General features: G+C 38.1%; 1 protein-coding gene across 1 annotated transcript; it reads left to right on the plus strand.

The window, feature by feature from the left end:
- Positions 1-1,304: 1,304 nt before the first annotated feature.
- Positions 1,305-11,500, plus strand: LOC309507650 (carbohydrate sulfotransferase 1). The gene is made up of 3 exons (XM_082181975.1): positions 1,305-1,951; positions 5,782-5,949; positions 7,573-11,500. The coding sequence occupies exons 2-3, from the start codon at positions 5,811-5,813 to the stop codon at positions 8,700-8,702; spliced, it is 1,269 nt and encodes a 422-aa protein (XP_082038101.1). The 5' UTR covers positions 1,305-1,951; positions 5,782-5,810; the 3' UTR covers positions 8,703-11,500.
- The last annotated feature ends 8,070 nt before the right edge of the window (positions 11,501-19,570 follow it).

Here is a 19,570-nt window from a genome sequence, read left to right on the forward strand (position 1 = left end):
ACTTCTTTTGCCACATACTGTTTTTCGCCTACTATAGCTAGTAGGGAAGTAGCCTATGCGTTTTCGGATGCTGCCCACGCGGCGTTGACACAAACCGCGTTCGTACAGATTTTACAGAGCACATGTGCAAGGAATACACCTGCCAACTAAAGTCTGGAACTAAAGTCCCTAAAAGTCGCTTATTGGCGGAACTACAAACTGTTTAAGACTATACTGCTATAGTCAGAGGTGGAAAGAGTAATAAAATATTCAACTGAAGTAAAAGTACAACTACTTCAATGAAATGTTACTTAAGTACAAGTAAAATTACCAGTCTAAAAATCTACTCAAGTAAAAGTAAAAAGTAGCTCATTTAAAATTTACTCTTAAATGTAAAACTTTTATCCCTTTATTTTTTGGGGAAGTGTTGCAAAACAGATTTACCAAATTAAACCATGGACAAAAAAACGACGTTATTCCTTAAATAATGTTTAAATAAATTGTATTATTATTGTTGTTGTTATCATTATTAATTATTCACGATACAGCCCTAGCCTCGAGTACCTTATTGCTTTTATAAAACGGTTACCACACAATACAAATATTAAAGCCAAAAAATATGTGTCAATGCAACTTTCATGAAGTAAAATTAGTAAAAGCCTTCCTTCCGCTGGAATGAAAATAGTCCCACCCTGACCGTGAACAGCAACATTAGTTACATTATTTCGCCATTAGATGGCGACAAAGACTGTCTTAATGAGTGAGTCAGTCAAGTAGAGAAGACTTTTATATCGAAAGCAAGACGCAACTGACAAATGACTAGCGTTTCAGGGCACGTTTTAGGCCGAACTGTTAAAAGGACAAGATATCGCAGCGGACTTTCAAACGGATTTTTTATTACGAATATAGGACTGACCTGTAAATGCAGTAGCCTACACTAGCACTCGATCTCTCGCATTCGTAACCTTATGCACCAGAGAAACGAGGGCGCCGCCATCTTTAGAATAATTTTCTTTGCGGTCACTCTCTATATTTCTATGGCATTGCTGTCCAGGAGTAATTCGCTTTTGAAGTGGATTTACTTAATGTAGCCTAAAGTTAACGAAAGTTATCATGAGTATTGTAGTGTTTAAAGCAGATGTCTTAACTAATGTCAATCGACCGGGAAGATTTTAAAACGGGCTTCAGAGAAGGTGGATACGCCGTTCATAAATACGCAAGATCGCTGTGAAAATACAGACCGGAAGACAAAAGGTCTGCATAAGGTCATAAGTGCAAGTGCATGCAAACGTGAACGCCACTTTCGCGTCTTGATGCTTTCCTTTGTCTAACGCACAGGGAAAATATGATGAATAATGTCGCCCTCTTTACACAAAGCTATTACTTTTGAAGAACTTGATTTATTGACTATATATAGCCTTAGGATCCCTTTGCTTGGTATAGGCTATTTCATCACCATTTATTGTCACTGCATGAAAAAAAAAAGATTGATCAATAGGCTACATTGGATGATTAATCTGTGTTCCACGTGAAAGTAAATCATAACATTTTGAAACGACATGAAGATGAGTAAATAAATAGCCTACCAGAAATTTCATTTTTGAGTGAACCCTTATAGGTAGCCTACAAGCAATGAACTGTTAAAAAAAGGAAAGTCAAAAAGCAACTGGTTTGTAGTAGCCTACGTCAGGTACCGTACAAGCAACCAGAATCTTGTCTTCTCTGAAGCCCGTTTCAGAACGCAGACAAACCAATGACAGAGGAAGAGAAAACCCCACTGGTTATCCACGCGCGCTGCCCACCCCCTGCGTTTTCAGAAAGCCAACATTATCCATCTGTCACTTACAGACGCTCAGCACACGTATCATTTGGTTGATATATAGGTGGGCTGACTCGAGAACCACAGGACTATCTGAATAGCAACTTTACTGGATCGAGTCCATGCGTGGAATCTTTCAGCGCATCGTGAATGGTAAGATATCCGTGGATCGTCCTCTCGTCACTGTCCGTTCCGATCTAAATTCGTTCATTAGGTTTTTGTTGTGTGTCTGCCGTGTAAATTATACTCGCAATACTGATCATACTAACTTCTTGCAAATGCTTGATAGCCTACATCCTCTCCCGGAGCTTGGGCAAGAAGTTGTGTCAGCGGAGGCTGTGTGATGCTCTTGACAGATGTGTCTGGGTTCAGTCTTATAACTAAACTAGAAATGTAAACTGCGAATAGCTCAGTCCGGATTCTGATCAGTGACATTTACACTATAGCCTACCAGTAAGATGCTTGTCAAATATTTAATAAGTTATTTGTGTAATTAAAGTGGCAGCATTGTTAAAAGAGTTAAGTATGATTCGTTTTATAAGTGTAATAAGATAAAATATTTAAATCATTTTTAAATCACTTAACAGGATTATACAGAAAGAAAAAAAAGTAAAAGATTATGCATTATACCATATCAAACATGCTGTTTCTATAACAATATTGCAAACCGGACTAAATTGCACTGCCAGTCTTATTATGGTCGCCAACCCTGGTCATAATGGTCTATTGGCTGGTTTTAAAGAAATTTTTTGGTACTTTTCAGCAGGTTTGGCTTGGAGACCATGAATACCTTGGTCAGGCTATGAGACTATCTTAAATCAGCAAACCATTTTAGGCTTGTAATGCACTATAGACTTTTTTGATGGTTATTTATTGATCAATACTGTATTTATGCTTTTTGGGATATTATTGATTTGTCGCTCACATTAGTGTTTTGCCTATAGCTATATTGACCATAAACACGCATTAACCTTGAATAATACTGTGCCTGTAGGCATATAGACACACATAAAGAGTTTGGACACATATAAATAACATTCTTTCACATACCTTAGAATCCTCCATATCTCTCTAGTCTTGTATTAACATCTTAATGGTAAATTTGCAAGGGAATAAATCCATTTGCTCGTCATAAAAACAAAAGTTAAAAGTCTTTTCATTCCTGTGATTCAGTTCAGGGTGTTTAAAAATTTGCTAAAGACGTATCATGTATACTGTAGGTTGAGAACTTGGCAAAACATTTATTTCTTTTGCTTAACTTTTCTTTTTTTTTTTTTTTGGCAGGGAGTAAACTTAAGTTTATATTGTGGTGAGTTTTGAGATGAGTGGTGAGATTAATTTTTGTACTCCTAAGTATTCAAATATTTAATGCATTGTGAGGTGAAAGCATCTGTCATCTTTGTAATGAGTTTTTAAAGCAGATTATTACAGTATATTCACAGCAAGGTCAAGAGACCCAAAGACATTTACAGGGGAGAAATGTGACAGATGAATAGATATCAATTTTCTTTCAGTAGCACTTTCATGTCTGATAGTGCATGATTGTGCTCGTGCTTGATTGTGTTGGTCGATGTGGCTGGAGAGATTTTGTCAAATGGCAGAGAAAGCTAATCGTAGCTCTCAATATGTGTACACTGATGGAAATAAATGTCCCCCCTACATCCTATATTCCCAATATGGTAATCAGTTTGTTGGATGAAAAAGCAGATTCATAAAAGAGTTTATTGTATAAGAGACAAGCCTGAAAGTCCTATAAAAGCTGAAGCCAATGAGGCTTCAAGATCTCTGTGATTGAAGAGAGAAAGACTGTCTTTACTGCAGTCCAGACGCTGAAGTATATGTTAGATTGATTCTTTTTTTATTATTACTTCAAGAGCCGTCATAATGTGTTCTTGGCCTCTTTCTTATAAAAGAAAGTGCAGTTATCAGAAAACATGAGAGTTGACCCAACCAGAGGTTCACAAAAATGTGAGCAGCAGGTCACGCAGCTGTAAGATTAATGGATTCAATACATTGATCGTCACAGAAACAAAACAATCTTATCAGTCTCTTGATGGTGCTTTAGTAAAACAGCTCTCTTGTGCCAATAGCTGTATATAACTGTTATTATACACTTCAAAATAAAAATAAAGTTTCCAAAAGGCGTTTATTTTACCGCAATGCCATAGTAGAACCATTTTTGTTACCCAAAGAACCTTTCAGTGAGCAGTTCTTAAAAGAAAAATGTTTTATTAGTTTGAAGAACATTTAAAAAATCTAAAGAACCCTTTCCCACTATAAATAACTTTTGTGGAATGGAAAGGTTCATGGGTGTTAATGGTTCTTCATGGAACCATAAATGCCAATTAAAACCTTTATTTTTAAGAGTGTACTGTGGTGACTAGCCCCTCTCAGGGACTAATGAAGAGCTCAGGGAAACCACCTCATTGAATGTTCATCAATTAGCAGGCCAGCAAGAGCTTTTTCATGCAAAGTGCAAGGAACCTGAGGCAACCAAAATGGCTGTTCATTGATAAGGAGTTTGTTGAGTGCTTGATTGTCATATCAGTAAATGTATGCCCTAACAATGTGTTTGAAATTCTGAAAACGTCCAGAATTCCCATGCTACATTTTTTTTTTTTTCTGACATGGCTGTTAATTTATATTAGCTGCAGAAGAGAATGTGTGAAATGGGATTTCTGCTTCTTACTTTTCTTCATACAAAATCACTGATACCACAGACCATATAAATTCATGGAATAACAGAGAAAATTGTACTTGGAGGCCATCACTGCCAATTTTGTGCCACCTTTGATTGATGAAATGTTTCTTAACGGCTGGCTCAAGAGAAACCTTTGGCAACATACATTGCTGCTAAAATAGGCACTGCATTATTTAAGATGGTATTTTCCATCATTTGAAGAGAAATGAGACTGTGATGAGAGGCACAGAATATGTTGCAGATATTGCATTTCTAATAGCAACACCTCAACCAGCGTGAACTGGAAACTGCAGAAACGCATTGATTTGGAGCAGGTTTTGGGCAATTTAAAAGTGGAACGGTTGTTATTTTTTAGCTGAAGAAAGACCAACTAGCTTGGGTTGTCATCTATGACTAACACTGAGATGCAATTCTAAAAGTTTTGAATTGAATAATAGCAATTCAGAGGTATTGAAGAATTCACATTATTGTTTTGAAGCACATGCTAATGGACAGATCTTTGACAAAATGACAAATGTTTAGTCCACATCACAGCTTATTTCGGCCAAGAACTGCTTGCTTGGACAGGAACAGTGTAATTTTAAGATCACTGAGATACTATTGTAGTTTTTTTTTATATATATATTTTTTCTATTTACATTTTATGTAAAACAACATGTCAGCATTTTTACATGCTCTTATACCACAATGATAGAATAATAGGCAAAATTTGGCAAACTATTTGAATTATTTCTAACTCAGATGTATCAACATTGTAATTTGTTCGCTAGACTCATATGAGCCTCAAAAATTATTCTGCTGTCAACTATTAAAAAGCAAATTATTTAACACTAGTCCAGGTGACAGAAATGGCAGCCTTTATTACTGTGGTTATGGTTTTGAACTTATTTAAATATGGAAATAGTACGGAAACAGGGCCAAGTAGCCTACTCTGTGATTGTGAGAATAATCAAAATATGTATTAAAGTCCCAATTCCAAACAACTCCTTGTTTAGGTTTTAGCTCCCACATTGATAATGCATCTCACATCTGCCTATTTGTGATGGAACTCCACAAGCACTCAATGTGATGATTATCAAATGCAAAGCAGACACACTATTTGCAATTTGATGCATACTTTAAACAAATCTTCTTGATATGCACTTGCATTAAAGTCTAAAAATTGAGAAAAAGAACTCTGACCAACAAAGAAAAGTGTAATCCTTCCTGAATGCTATATTATTATTATAGTAAAAGCCATGCAAAATAAAAGTAAATGTAAGTGTGCATGCTTTCCTCACAGAGTGAAGAATGTGATGGTAACGGAGCAGTATGGAGTGCTCGTGGAAGACTCTACTGCTGCTCGTGTGCACATCCCTGGGGGTGCAGTACACTGCCATCCGCTCCCTCCATGACTCCTTCAGTGGCCCATGCCAAGACTCCGCCCACTGCCAAGGACGACAGGGTAAAGGTGAGTCACTGTCCTGTAACATGAGGAATTCGATTTTCACAGTGACATTTAACATTGTATGAGCTTTCCTCCAGAATAGTACTGTCACCCCCAGAATGGAAAATGAAATTTGGAAGTGGAAATGGGTGGTTTTTATTCAAATAGCATCAGGTTTACAATACCCTACTGATGGATTTTATTTACATGTATTTTTATTAACAAATCAACAAGGTTTTCCACTATTTATATCTGCCAGTTCCTTAAGAAATATTCTCGATTTTTAATACCTTCATTTTGTTTCTTTAATCAAAATATTTCAAACAAACCTGTTTTAATCTGTAGTCATTTTTTAGTTTCCACATATCCTCAGTTTTACTTTTCAGCAAGTACAGTAGTATAAGGCATAATGTATTCTGTTAATTTTGCAACAAAAAAAAATTGTTAGTTGTTTATCTAGTTGGTTAGAAATTGGTTTTTCACACTTTAAAGCATCTAATGTTGTTAGAAAAAATTACATGATATTATGGTATGATAATTTCTAAACATGGCTCATTCTGTTAATTTTCTTGCCCTTGTGTAATTAATCTTAGAATTAAGAAAAAATAAAGTATCTGAGCTTGACCAGAACATATATCTGAAAACCCATTTATAGGAATACTCCCGTAAACTTTGACACAGGGAGTTTTTGAAGCTCAAAAACTGCATAACAGCAATGACCCATCTGCTATATGTCCTCAATTTCATTTGCATTCAAGTCCAAGTGCCGGGATGCATTTTTAGCACAGTTTAAGCCCTCCATTAAATTATAGTTTGCATAGAGACTTAAATTCAATTAAAATTCATGTTTGGTTATAGACGTAGCTTTAGCTGGTTTGACAAGATTATGCTGAAGGTTCCGAATGGCATTCTCTCTATAGGCTTATCTCTCTCAGGTCATCACTTCTGTTATGAGTGAGTTTGTAAGGAAAGAAATTAGCAGAGAACTGTTAGAAATGCAACCTGGAAATTCCCATCGCATCCGCTGTAAGGAGCGAGAGATGGAATATCAATAATTAATTCTACAATTATCTCATCATTAATCTAACGTAATATGTCCTCACGGACCAGCTGTTTGCACTTCCAGAAAGCGTCGACTCGCACAACCTAATGTGCCATGCGCAATCAGTCGCTCATCAGCCGTAATTACACTCGTTATCAGTCTCTCTCACCCTCCTGCTATATATAGTAATTGTTCATTTTGAGCAAAAGTCACATCATCTTTTTTCATATGTGAAGAAATGCAGTCATTGTTCATATTTCAGTTTTATGCGTTATTTTTTTTTTTTTTCACATAATGCTCAGCTCCAAAATGGTAAAATGATTACCATCGCAGAAGGAGGCAAACCAAGTCTTCAAAACAACTATTATTGCTGTACATTTTCTCTCTGCTCTGAGGATATGTTTTTAAAATTGCACTTTATTAAAGTTTTTGTTAAAATGAAACTTTTTTTCCCCCAAACTAAAGCTCCAGGTTTTTTTTTTCTTACCCAAATAACTGATTGATTAAAGATAAAGCTGAACTAATTGGGTCTTTTGTGGCCCTATAATGTCCTCTGTGGTTTAAGAGCGCCGTATTATCTCACTTTCTCTACTTCTCTTCCCCAGAGCAGAGATGGAAATCTCTCTGCAATGACATCCATGTCCCTGCTGAGACTAGCAGTAGCACTGCCACCGCTCGGAAGCACATCCTTCTGTTTGCACAAACCCGTAGTGGCTCCTCCTTTACCGGACAGCTTTTCAATCAACATCCTGGCATATTTTATGTTTTTGAGCCTCTTTATCATGTGCAACAGGCCTTTACCAATTCTAGTAGCCGCCTACAAAGGGCTTTGGATGGCAGAGCTCTTCTGGGGGCCTACCGAGACCTCCTGCTCAATCTCTACAACTGTGACTTCAGCTTCCTGGAGAGCTACATTCGCCCTGAACCACAGGATCACATGACTGGGACCTTTTTCCGCCGCAGCTCCAGCCATGCCCTGTGCACGCCGCCTGTCTGCCTGGAGGGGGGCGAGGAGATTCTTGCAGGGCAACCGGATGAATCCTGGTGCCCGAAAAAGTGCCAGGCGCTAAACCTCACTCTAGCCTCTCAGGCTTGCCAAGCACGAAGCCACGTGGTTATAAAAACAGTTCGTATCCCAGAGGTAGGCGACCTACGCACGCTGTCAGAAGACCCCCGTTTAGATTTGAGAATTGTCCATTTGGTGAGAGACCCCCGAGCCATTCTTGCATCCCGCATGACTGCTTTTGTTGGCAAATTCAGGGCCTGGAAGATCTGGAACGCCACTGGCCGCCAACCGCGGTACGTGGACCTGACGCAGATAACAAGTACGTGCAGAGATATTGAGTATTCTGTGGAGACCGGCTTGCAGAACCCCACATGGCTGAGAGGGAGGTATCTATTGGTGCGTTATGAAGACTTGGCCTTGAATCCTGAGGAAAAGGTCAAGGAGATATATCGATTTCTGGGGCTGGACTTGCATCAAAAAGTTCTCACATGGATTGCTCATAACACCAATGGCACTGTCCCTTCTTCTTCCGATTGGAACTTTAAGTACTCCACCACAAGAGACTCTAAAGCCACAGCTCAGAGTTGGAGAGTACATCTGAACTTTGACATTGTTAAGACAGTTCAATCTTTGTGTAACAGAACTCTTGCCCTACTAGGCTATAAGCTTGTCCAGTCTGTAGATGAACTGAGGAATATTACAAAAAGTTTAATGGAGCCCAGGACGTAGTGAAGTTAACTTTTATGTGAACTACTGATTCATTTGGAAGACACTTTAATCCAAAGGGACTTATATTGCATTCAATGTATACGTTGAACCAAACAGGGCTAATATAACCAGTATATTTGGTTACATAATATTGTGTTAATTGCTTCCATCCATGAAAATGCATGCAACATTATGGATACTACTTTGGGGGAAATTCAGCTCATGAATAATAATTAGGTTTATGAGTGCTTTGTAACTTTCCTTAAAGGTATAATTTGCCCAAAAATGAAAATAATTTTCTCACCCTCATATTTTTCCAAACATTTATGACTTTCTTTCTTTTTTGGAACATTAGATATTATGTGTGTGTTTTTCCAGATGTGTTTTTTTCATACAAAAAAAGTCAGTAGTAACAAAAAAAAAAATGTTGGTTACCAATTAAAAAAAAAAAAATCTTGTTTTGGGTCATGCAGGTTTGAAGAAATTATGACAGAATTTTCATTTTTGGATGGACTATCCCTTTAAGTGCCTGGTCACATGAAGTAATTAACATTCATGAGCCAGGACTTTAGAATAGCATAATGCTAAAAGAGCATCCATGTCTATAATTTTCAGCTTGTAAATGTGCATTGATGTGACCAAAGAATCACTACCGAGTATCGACAAAAGCACAGCAGACTTGCCAGTGACAACACATGCCAAAGCTGGTCAAATGAAGTCAAGAGCATGTGTTATCTGGACGAGCCCATAAATGGCCTTAAGTATGAATGTTGATCAGCGAACATGTCCTTACAACCCCATAAACAGTCAAGCAGAGATCTAAAATGACTGAAATGCCACTCAGCGCCATTGAAAACTCATTTTCCATGTTCTTTTTAAAAGCAAAGTCCCTAATAAAATAAAGTCGGCACAGAAGGTCATGTTTTTCAGTTTAAATCACTGACAGACAGTTCAATGCGTTTTCATCCACCTCAAATAATTTTTTAGAAGCCCCAACGTCATAAATGATCTCTCTCTGATGGCATTTGGGAATTTGTATGTCAGAGTCAGGGATTACTTCTAAGTGCAGTGTCAACATTGGGAAAAGAACTTTGGAGCTATGGGGCCACTTTGCAATTTGAGGATAACAGATATAAAACTACAGTATACAAATCAAATTCCTGATTTAAAGCTGCCGTCGGCAAGATTTTTTTGATCACATTCACTGAAACCGACACTATGCTCCGACAGAACAACATAAATCAGCCGGTTTTAGAAAAAACCCTGCGCTTCTACCTCCACCTGGAGCCTGTTATTTGTTTTGCAAAAATCCACTGCTCCCGGTTCTTCTGGTCCAATCAGCGCAGGGCTGTGTGAGATCTGACTGTCAGTCACAGTTCGTGCACACGCCACAGATTCCCCCTCCCATCTTGCGCATGTTACAATAACACATGCACACGCCTGAAGTTCGCAGGTGTGTTGGATTGTACGAAGCGTGATGGTGGAGTGAAAATCTACTAACAAGCTTCCAATTCCTCGGTTAACGACCATAGCTAGGAGGTCCAAAACAACCAAGGAAAGAAAATGATGCTTTGATGCTGAAGAGACTGGTGCGTTCACAGAAAACCTGGTGCACACGCACTGACGAGCACAAACTCGATGGGAGGGTGCTTGGTGGTAGTGGGGGAGGGGCATGAGAGTAGTAAACATTAAAAAATGTGGCTAAGTCCCCTCAATCTGCCAGACTTGCCGACTGCAGCTTTAAAGCTGCAGTCTGTAGTTTTTCCTTTTTGTCGCCATCTCTGTTTGAAATCTGCAATTGCAGTTATCCGCGAATTTTCAAGTTTACGTGGGTTGTGCCTCGGCACAGCATAGCGCGGATGAATCCAATTTTTTAGGAGAATGTGTGGCTGTCAGTCACCGCGCCGGTGTGGATACTGTCATTCGGAATCACAGATTCTGCTTTTTGGAAGGATGACCAACATAAGAATTTTCACTGGAAAATGTCATCTGAACAAGTAACTAACATCCACTTTTGTTCTGACCAACTAAGTGAAAAAAAGCATTGCAGTAAATCGCGCTGATTAAATCTAACGATCGCTTAAGCGATGTCTTACCTGTCCAGCAGAAAAAAAGCCGTCTCTGCGTCCGTTTTTAACCCCTTCAAAACACGGAGTTCACGCCACCTTTCAAAAGCCCTTCCGATATTTATCCTTGTTTTCGCATGGGCCCGGTTGCATTCTCTTTTTTTTCTGTAGCCACTCCGAAGTCTTTTGCGTTTTACAACGGGTGAATCTCCAGTTGTCACTGGTGATTGTCGTTTGAACCTTTCTGGATCCGCCATCAAATTTATAAGTTTAATTATATCAAGTGCTGTGAGAAAAGGCTATAAATCTCCACCTCCAACATCCTCACACGCAATATACCCTACTAGCCGAGACTCCTTCTTTATGTGTACAGATGTGACGTAATGACGCAAAGACAAGCTCGAATTTCCAGCGGAAATCCACCAGTACCACTGGAATTAAAAACATTATTGTAAGCTTACCGTTTTGAATCGAGCTAAGACAAGCAGATCGTTTTGAACACTGGCTGGTTATGTACTTGCTCAAACATTTATTTTGGATAATTTTTAACCCAAAAAAGTTATGGACTGCAGCTTTAATTAATATGCTATCTCCTGTTCACAGGGCCCCCTTGAGCTTGAGCATGGCTGCAGCCCATTCGATCCCTTGGGTTAATGTGGCTCTGCTAATTATTGTTTTAGTTCATATCATGGATTAAATTACTAAATCCATGAACACATCATATTTTGGAAGGTGGGGCTCAAATAAACAATACTCAAATACTCAAAAAAAAAAAAATTTGAGAATAGAAATGCAGATATTATGGTGTGTGGGAATATGGAATTGTGCCTTTAGTCTTAAAATACTCTTGAATTACATGATGTCTTGGTAACTTTGTGTTGTTGTTCATGCCATCCTGTACATTAAGCAATTCATTAATTCTATGTAAATCATGTCATTAATCGCAAACACTTTTACATTTTGGACAAATGCTGTGTAAACAAACTGTTACTCATCTCAGGTATATGATGATTAAATGCAATTCTTCGGCCGCACTGCCAGTTAATAAATATGCAGAGAAAAGAGAAAATCTATGGTGAAATAAATTATTCCTCATTACTGTAGGAACCAGTGGTTCATAATGATACATAATGTGGTCGTGTCATTTAATTATTTATTTATGACAAATTATTTATGGTAAAGAATTATGCAGGGCAACTGGTGTAGCAGTATTAATGATCGGTTTTGAATGCTTATTTGTCTAGCCTATATATGCTTTCTATGTATTACACAAACACATTGACCTGCCTTTTTTATTAATAATTAAGCAGGACTGGTGACAAATAGAAATGAATCGGAAGAATTGGTTTTGATGTAGGTGTTTGCTGCTTCTGTATGATATTTTCTATGGTCTGCTTTCTCATCAATTTTCTACTTTCTTTTAAAACTTGACATTCGTGGTGTTCTGCTGAGGCTGGAGCATTTGGTGAAGTGCTGATCATCTTTTCAACGTCAGCAGTCCAGCTTCAGCTTGGAAACCAAAATAGTGATTACCAAGGGATATGGCCATGCGGTTCAGACTCTCTTTTTGTCAGTTCCCTTTGTTTTCAAAGCAAAGATGCCTGGTGTTAACACATTTAGAGGATGATAGCATTAGGCTTGATGACAGTATACTATTTCCTCACATATTGTCATAAGGCACATAAACATGAATCTATCTATCTATCTGATGCAGAGATCCAGTCAGATTGAGAAGTGATGAATCAAAATGATTTGATTTATTAGTAAAGAATAAAAATGAATCATAAAAATAATAAAACCATGAACTGTTAAGTAAATTAGTTAATAATGATCAGCTTTTAATAAGAAACAAAGTAGGTTAACAACAAACAAGTCGTTAAAGGGGTGGTATAATGCCTTTTTTACAATATGTAAAATAAGTCTTTGATGTCCCCAGAGTGTGTATGTGAAGTTTTAGCTCAAAATACTCCACATATATTTTCATATAGCATGTTAAAATTGTCACTTTTTGAGGGTGAGCAAAAACGCTCCGTTTTTGTGTCTGTCCCTTTAAATGCAAATGCTTTTGCATAGGGCGGAGCTTCAACAGCTCGTGTCCTTTTACCTCACAGACATGCACTAAAACTTTTAGCCTAAACCGGAGTCAGACAATGATGGAGAGACTCAAGAAGACGTGACAACATGTAGAATGCAACAGTACATTTCTGAATGGTTAGTTGAAGAATTTATGCAGCTGATGTGGAGTTAACTATCTTCTAGTCATTGATTAGCATATTCTGTCATGATAATCTATAAATCGCGTTCCCGGGGGCGGGGTTTATGTAAATTCGAGGGTTGGTGATGTAACTAACCTGGGAGGAATGTTGTGTAGTCCCTACCAGCCGTTTGTTGTAGTTCTTAAAAAACGATTTCTTTAAAATATTTGCTTTTAAACGTTGCAGATGTTGTTTATGCTCAAACAGCAACAATACACACTAACTAAAGGTAGAAAAGTGAAATCATAATCAACCACCCCTTAAAGGTGCTCTAAGTGATGCCGGGAGTGTTGACATTCGAATTGTTGTCAAACAAAACGGAGGCTAGCTAGACCCTCCCTCCTCCTCATCCCGTCTCCTCCCTCCTCCCCTCCCTTCCGGCATAAAGGAAAGTCAAAGTAATCACTAAAAACAAAGTTAAGTTTTACTGATACTTCATTCAATGTGTAATGTCACCAAGTTAGATAAATGCTTTTATATATTGCAGAACAGAATGCAGAAAAAGAGAAACATTGTCTTAAAATCGTTTCGCCACCTGAGGTTATAACTATAACGTTAGCTCCCATACAAGGACGCAATAATAGCAAGATAACGTTAGCTTGCGTTTCCCAGTGAGCATAAACAACGGCGGCGGCGTAAACAAATTTAGTCAAAGTTGTCAATAGCCTATAAATGAACATTCAAATCCATAACAAACCGTGGGTGAAAACAATCATTCACACAAATTGTCGCCCTACTGTGAATTTGCTTGACCATTTACAATAGAGATTGATCGCTAGCTGAAACATATATGTTGTATTCACCAAAGCTAACGCTGACTGCATAGTTCTAGCTAATTACATCCTTGTGTTGGTTTGGCGAACATGAACGTCAATTTAGAAAGAAAAATGGATTTAACGTTACCTGTTCTGCAAAAACAGAGCAACTGAATGTCGGATTGGAAGCCCTTCTGCCGGCGGAGTTCTCGCCACCTTTCGAGGGTTTTTCCGATGTAAATTCGGGACTTCGCGCGTTCCTTATCCTTGTCCCTTATCCTTGTCCCTCTTCTTTGCAATTTGTTCATCGGAACGTCGTCTCTTTAGTCGTGTGTCGGCCATAATTCAAACTTCCCTCTTCACGCTTCTCTCTCCTCCACACACCCCCTTCATGTGCACGCGCACTAACCCCCAAACCACACCCCTCAAATACTTGTCGGTGATTGGCTGGAGCACTGTTTGTTGTGTTTCGTGGTGCGGGTGAGCCCAGTTTGTTTTTGTTGGCGTTTGTGGAGCCTGTGGTGTCTACAGAGACCGCGTTTTTTTACAGTGTGTTCAGGGGACAGGCAGCTAGCGGATAGTGAGGAGATGTTTGCTGTATGTGACAAAAAATGTTTTGGCCTAAAAAACGCGTGACATCACTTAGAGCACCTTTAACTAAATATCTCTGAGTACAATAAAATTGCCAGAAGAGCAAAGGAAGACATAAAGAGATCAATGTATGAGCAATGAGCTTGCCAATATTTAGGCTATAGGCTACCTATGTACAGATCAGGAACAAATATGCTAATCATGTCAAAAATATATTTTCTAAGAATTAGCTCTGGCTTCTTGGTATCCCATTACGTAGCCTAAGGGTTTCTCAAACTCGGTCCTGGAGGGCCACTGTCCTGCACAGTTTAGCTCCAACCCTGATCAAACACACCTGAGCAAGCTAATCAATGTCTTCAGGATCACTAGAAACTCACAGCTAGGTGTGTTTGATCAGGGTTGGAGCTAAACTGTGCAGGACAGTGGCCCTCCAGGACTGAGTTTCAGAAACCCTGACGTAGCCTAAGCGTAGCTAAACATTGCGGTTTTAACACTATAGAAGCAGAACGAGCCAAATTAGCCTTTTCAACATGGACTTTATGCTAGGCCTAGTCACTTTGTTTACTTCTAAGTAAAACCATAAACTCATGCGACATTTGATATTAGACTGGATACCAGACTTTTCAGAGGAACATCAACTCACAAGGAACATGAACACAAAATCATCAAAGTAAATAAACTAGGCCTAGTAAAATTAGAAATCACTTAGCCTACAATCTATCTATCTATATATCTATCTATCTATCTTGAAGCTGAAATCAGCTTTAGATAGACAGACAGACAGTTAGATAGATCAATAGATAGATAGATAGATAGATAGATAGATAGATAGATAGATAGATCAGTAGATAGATAGATAGATAGATAGATAGATAGATAGATAGATAGATAGATAGATAGATAGATAGATAGATAGATAGATAGATAGATAGATAGATAGATAGATAGATAGATAGATAGATAGATAGATAGATTGACAGGCAGTTTTGCGGAAGGAATGAATCGGTTACTCTCGTTCACTAAAAATAAAGCGGACTTCCTACTGCTGCTTACGGCAGAAAAAGGTGAGTTTAGTTTATTATTACCTATGCTTGCTCGGTTTTTAAGCTTTGGCTGCAACAAATTGTGTTTAAAACAGCAATGGGGTTGATTTGTAAGACTACTATGCTGTACTTGTTGACACTGTTTTAAGCTGAGTGAACCAGCGTCATACTGAACAATGCAGTTAATTAGCTATAGCCACTATTTTTAGTTACACCTCACTGTTGTAGTGTAGTATAGCCTATACTTATAAAAGTAGCTGGAAAATAATAAAAGATATTCTAATTTCATGACAGAGCCCAATTTTATTACTTAATGTTTTGGACAAAGAAAAAACAAGTCTGACTCATGAGAAGCATCATGAGTAAATGGCTGCAAAAAACACCTTAAGACACGGATACTGCGAGATGAGTCACTATCATCTAAAGAAAGCCCAACCATACTTCTATCCAGAGTCTGAGGGGTTAAAAGCACCCTGAGGGAGTAATCCTCCCTCATTTACAATCACTCTCAACCCTGCAGCTGCTGACTGCAGGGTTATTTCTCAGAGGCCCTGAGAATATATCCATAGAAGAAACTCAATAGAAATGGGATTTAAGATGGAGGGAGAAGAGAAACCATCTCTCTTTGAACTTAATCTGCAAAGGCAACACAAACCGGCAATAAAGCAGAGTTTATGACACCCTCTGAGAACTGTTTCATTGGCTTTTCCATCGTGCCCTGACATACAAAGACACCAGCCGCCTGAGTCAGCCACACAGTTAATCGCCCATCTCTTCAGCCAATATCAGCCCCCTCTGTCCCTCTTAACCCCGCTGACAAATTTAGACCTCAGAGGATGGCGGTAACGAATGTTCAGAGCAAATCCACAATGCGTGGGGGTGTACAGTGTGCTTTCATGTATGTAAGTAATGAATTAGCATGAAGAGATGGAAGTGAAGTGGCCACAGGTCAAGAGTCTAGCATATGCTCTGTTGCCGAGAGAGAAACGGATGACCCCTTTTTTCTTAGAAAACCAATCACATAAAGGTCAGGCACGGATTTGTGGGAGAGAAAAACAAGTCTACTGCAGAAATCATGAACATGAAAAATGTATGTAGCAAAAGTTGCACAAAATATTACTATATTTACATATTTTATACTATATTTCTTTCACATTCAGAATGCAGATTGCTATTTTGTGCTCTGCTTCGAGCATGTCATTTAATAGTTTATAGAATGTGTCAAATTGTGCTTTTTTACACAGTAGAAATACTTCAATACTTTCATACGGCAACCATTTTTATTGAAATTAGCGATGAACCATAATCGAATCAGTCCTAAAAAGTGTGAAATAAATCCAATATTTTCTGCCCCCTCCATCATACTAGTCTTAAAAAGCAATTCCATCCATCTCATTCTCAGATTTTCAATATCCACAGCAAAACTTAAGATGAATAACTCTCCAAGCTAACTGTGCTTAACACTGTGATTCACTAAGACTGATTTGACAAGTGCTTTGAAAGAAATAAGCTACAAATAAAAATATGTCATTTATGAACGGCCAAGACATAATCGTCAGATCATTTATCAGTATAACGACATTGGTTTCAGAAAAAAAAAAAAGTGTTATCTCTCTAGCTTGTCTTAAACTGGTTCATCTGAAAAGCTGTACAAAATGGATTCAGTACCCATGAGGAAATCATAGTCTAAGACTTTCAAATTGCCTTGTTCTCTCCGTCTGCGAAGGTAAATCATAAGTCCACATAATTAAAATAATGAATGCTCAATTGACGCCCCTCAGGTGCCATTTGCTTGAAATTTCGTGTGATTGGGGCACGAGACAATTGCTGAAGCAATCCTACTCGGCGATGAGTAATTAGCCATATTACAATTTGCAGTAATAGGCACCATAAAATTGAATCCCGAACACTCTCTATATTTCATGAGCCAGTATCTTTTTATAGTGTCTAGTGGGCCCAGGGCCATAGGAGGAGAGCATGATGTTTCAGTGCTAAAAAAGGAGAGAATCTGAGTGCAGGAATGGAAGAAATGCAGCTTGAGAACAGGATCGAGCGGTAAACGGGTGTGTAGGTGTATGTATGTGTGCGTGTGTGAGTTTCCATGTGCATATATATACGGCTATGCAAACTTAGCATCTGTTCTGCCAGTGTTTTTCACCCTCACTTTCACTCCTCCCACACTTTATTTTCTGTATAAATCACATTCCAGGCATTTCTAGAATTTTTTCCCTTCATGAAAAGATGATTACCTACAAGTCAACTTTTCAAAGGATAATATTCTCCAAAGCACAGATACAGTAGCTAGTCAGTAAATGTCTCACTAATTCTGTCAGTATATCTCGGTTAAAAGCTGTAATTGGTGTTGTGACAGTAAATGGCACGGTTAAGCAGCCACTCATACTCACATGCTCAGTTTCAACCATTATACTACGAATTGTATGTGTCAAAAATAGCTATGCTGCAGCGTCATATGCGTGTGAACTGCAGCATGCGATGAGACGACTCATTCTGACAGCATAGCAGTCTGTTTCCATTATTGCCCCTTGAAATTTTCAAGCTTGGATATTCTTGGGTTTCTTTGTTGTTGTTGTTTTGTACAAAACACTAAAGAAAATTGCCAGGATTTTTTTAAAATGTAGATTTGAATGTTATTTCTTGCAATAAAATATTGTATTCAGAGTATTACTGTAATTCAGGGTAGGTCATATTGTCATAACAAACAAATTACTATGAAAAAAAATAACATATTATATACCGCATTGTGGAATAATAGTGTGAAGACTTTTGTTTGAAGTCACCATTATGATGGGAAGTTTGATTTACTTTTAATTAATTTACTCCCAGCAGATGTGTCACAGAACACAATTGGTTCTACTGTATTACATGGAGAGAATAAGCTCATTATATACCAACTTGACATCTACAATATACATGGGACTATTATATATTACAGAAACAATATCGTCTTTTATAAATAATTAAGGGTTGCTGAGGTATTTGCAATGCTGTTGAGCAAGTGGTAGTTTTTCTTGTGAACTTTTAGTGTGTATTGTCAACCAGATATGCAAAGGTATCAACACTTGGCAGATTAAACTCATACCGAAGTCTATTGTAAAGAAATGTCTGCTTTTTAAAAGGAATATTCATGGAATAATCAGTCGAGGATTGCTGGGTAGGTTTATGGTTTTGGGATAGAATATACAATTTGTGTTGTATAAAAATCATGTCCACATACGGTAAAACATGAAAACCCAACGGGTGTGTGTAATTTTTGCAAATAAAAATGTCACAGTGATAATATATATATATATACAACACAAAACAGTGAATGTGGGTAACTACTATACAGGAATATAGCCTGCAGTAAATTCACACTGTGGATGAAACGATTGGACGGACTGGTGAAGGGTTAGCACTATATCGCAGTGACTATAGGATGAGGGGGGAGGATTTACTATACTTCTCTCCCCAAATGCTCTCTCTTTCTCTCTCGTTCTCTCCCTCTGGATCAAGGTGCACCAGAACTGTCAGCAAATCCACAATGAATTCCATACAGCTCATACAACTCATACAACTCATCCATAATTCAGCCTCAACTTCACTCATGGAAGTCTTTTGACTACATTTACCTTGTGTTTATTAGCCCAGACATTACACACACATGGGAGAAAGGAAAACTCTCTGACTGAAATGTCTCTGGGGGAGTGATGGGTATTGTGGAATACTGGAATCATCATATAGGACATGTTTTATGCAAGGACCCCATGAAATCAGAAGAGTTTTAAATGTCTATTTCATATTTGAGTCCATATATGTATAGTATGCCACAAATATTTGTACTAACATTTAGCATACCGACTTTTACCATGCATTTTAAAAGCACAGTCTTTGTCTTACAAGTTGCATACTTCCTGTTCTAGCCGAGCTACTGCCCTTGAAATGAATGGAAATGCTAACGGATAGCTCTCTCCAGGACTTCCTTGAAACAAAGCACTAAACTGGTTCACTGTAATATCTATAGTGAAGGTGATGAAACTGTCAAGCTAGGATTTTTCCTGAGCCTTTTAGAGGACAGTAAATTTCACTAATAATTTATTTTTATGAGAAAGTATATTGTTTGGTGTCCTCAAGCACCTGCTATTAGCTGCATCTGTTAAATGGTGTTGACCTCCAATGAGC

The sequence above is a fragment of the Leuciscus leuciscus genome (genome assembly GCF_965113295.1).
Source record: "Leuciscus leuciscus genome assembly, chromosome: 10".
NCBI lineage: Eukaryota > Metazoa > Chordata > Actinopteri > Cypriniformes > Leuciscidae > Leuciscus > Leuciscus leuciscus.

What these genes read in the sequence shown, in the direction of transcription:
- LOC309507650 (XM_082181975.1), top strand. Translation starts at nt 5,811, where the DNA reads ATGGAGTGCTCGTGGAAGACTCTACTGCTGCTCGTGTGCACATCCCTG. An exon ending in CCAAGGACGACAGGGTAAAG is followed by an intron (nt 5,950 to 7,572) that starts GTGAGTCACTGT and finishes TCTCTTCCCCAG; the next exon opens with AGCAGAGATGGAAATCTCTC.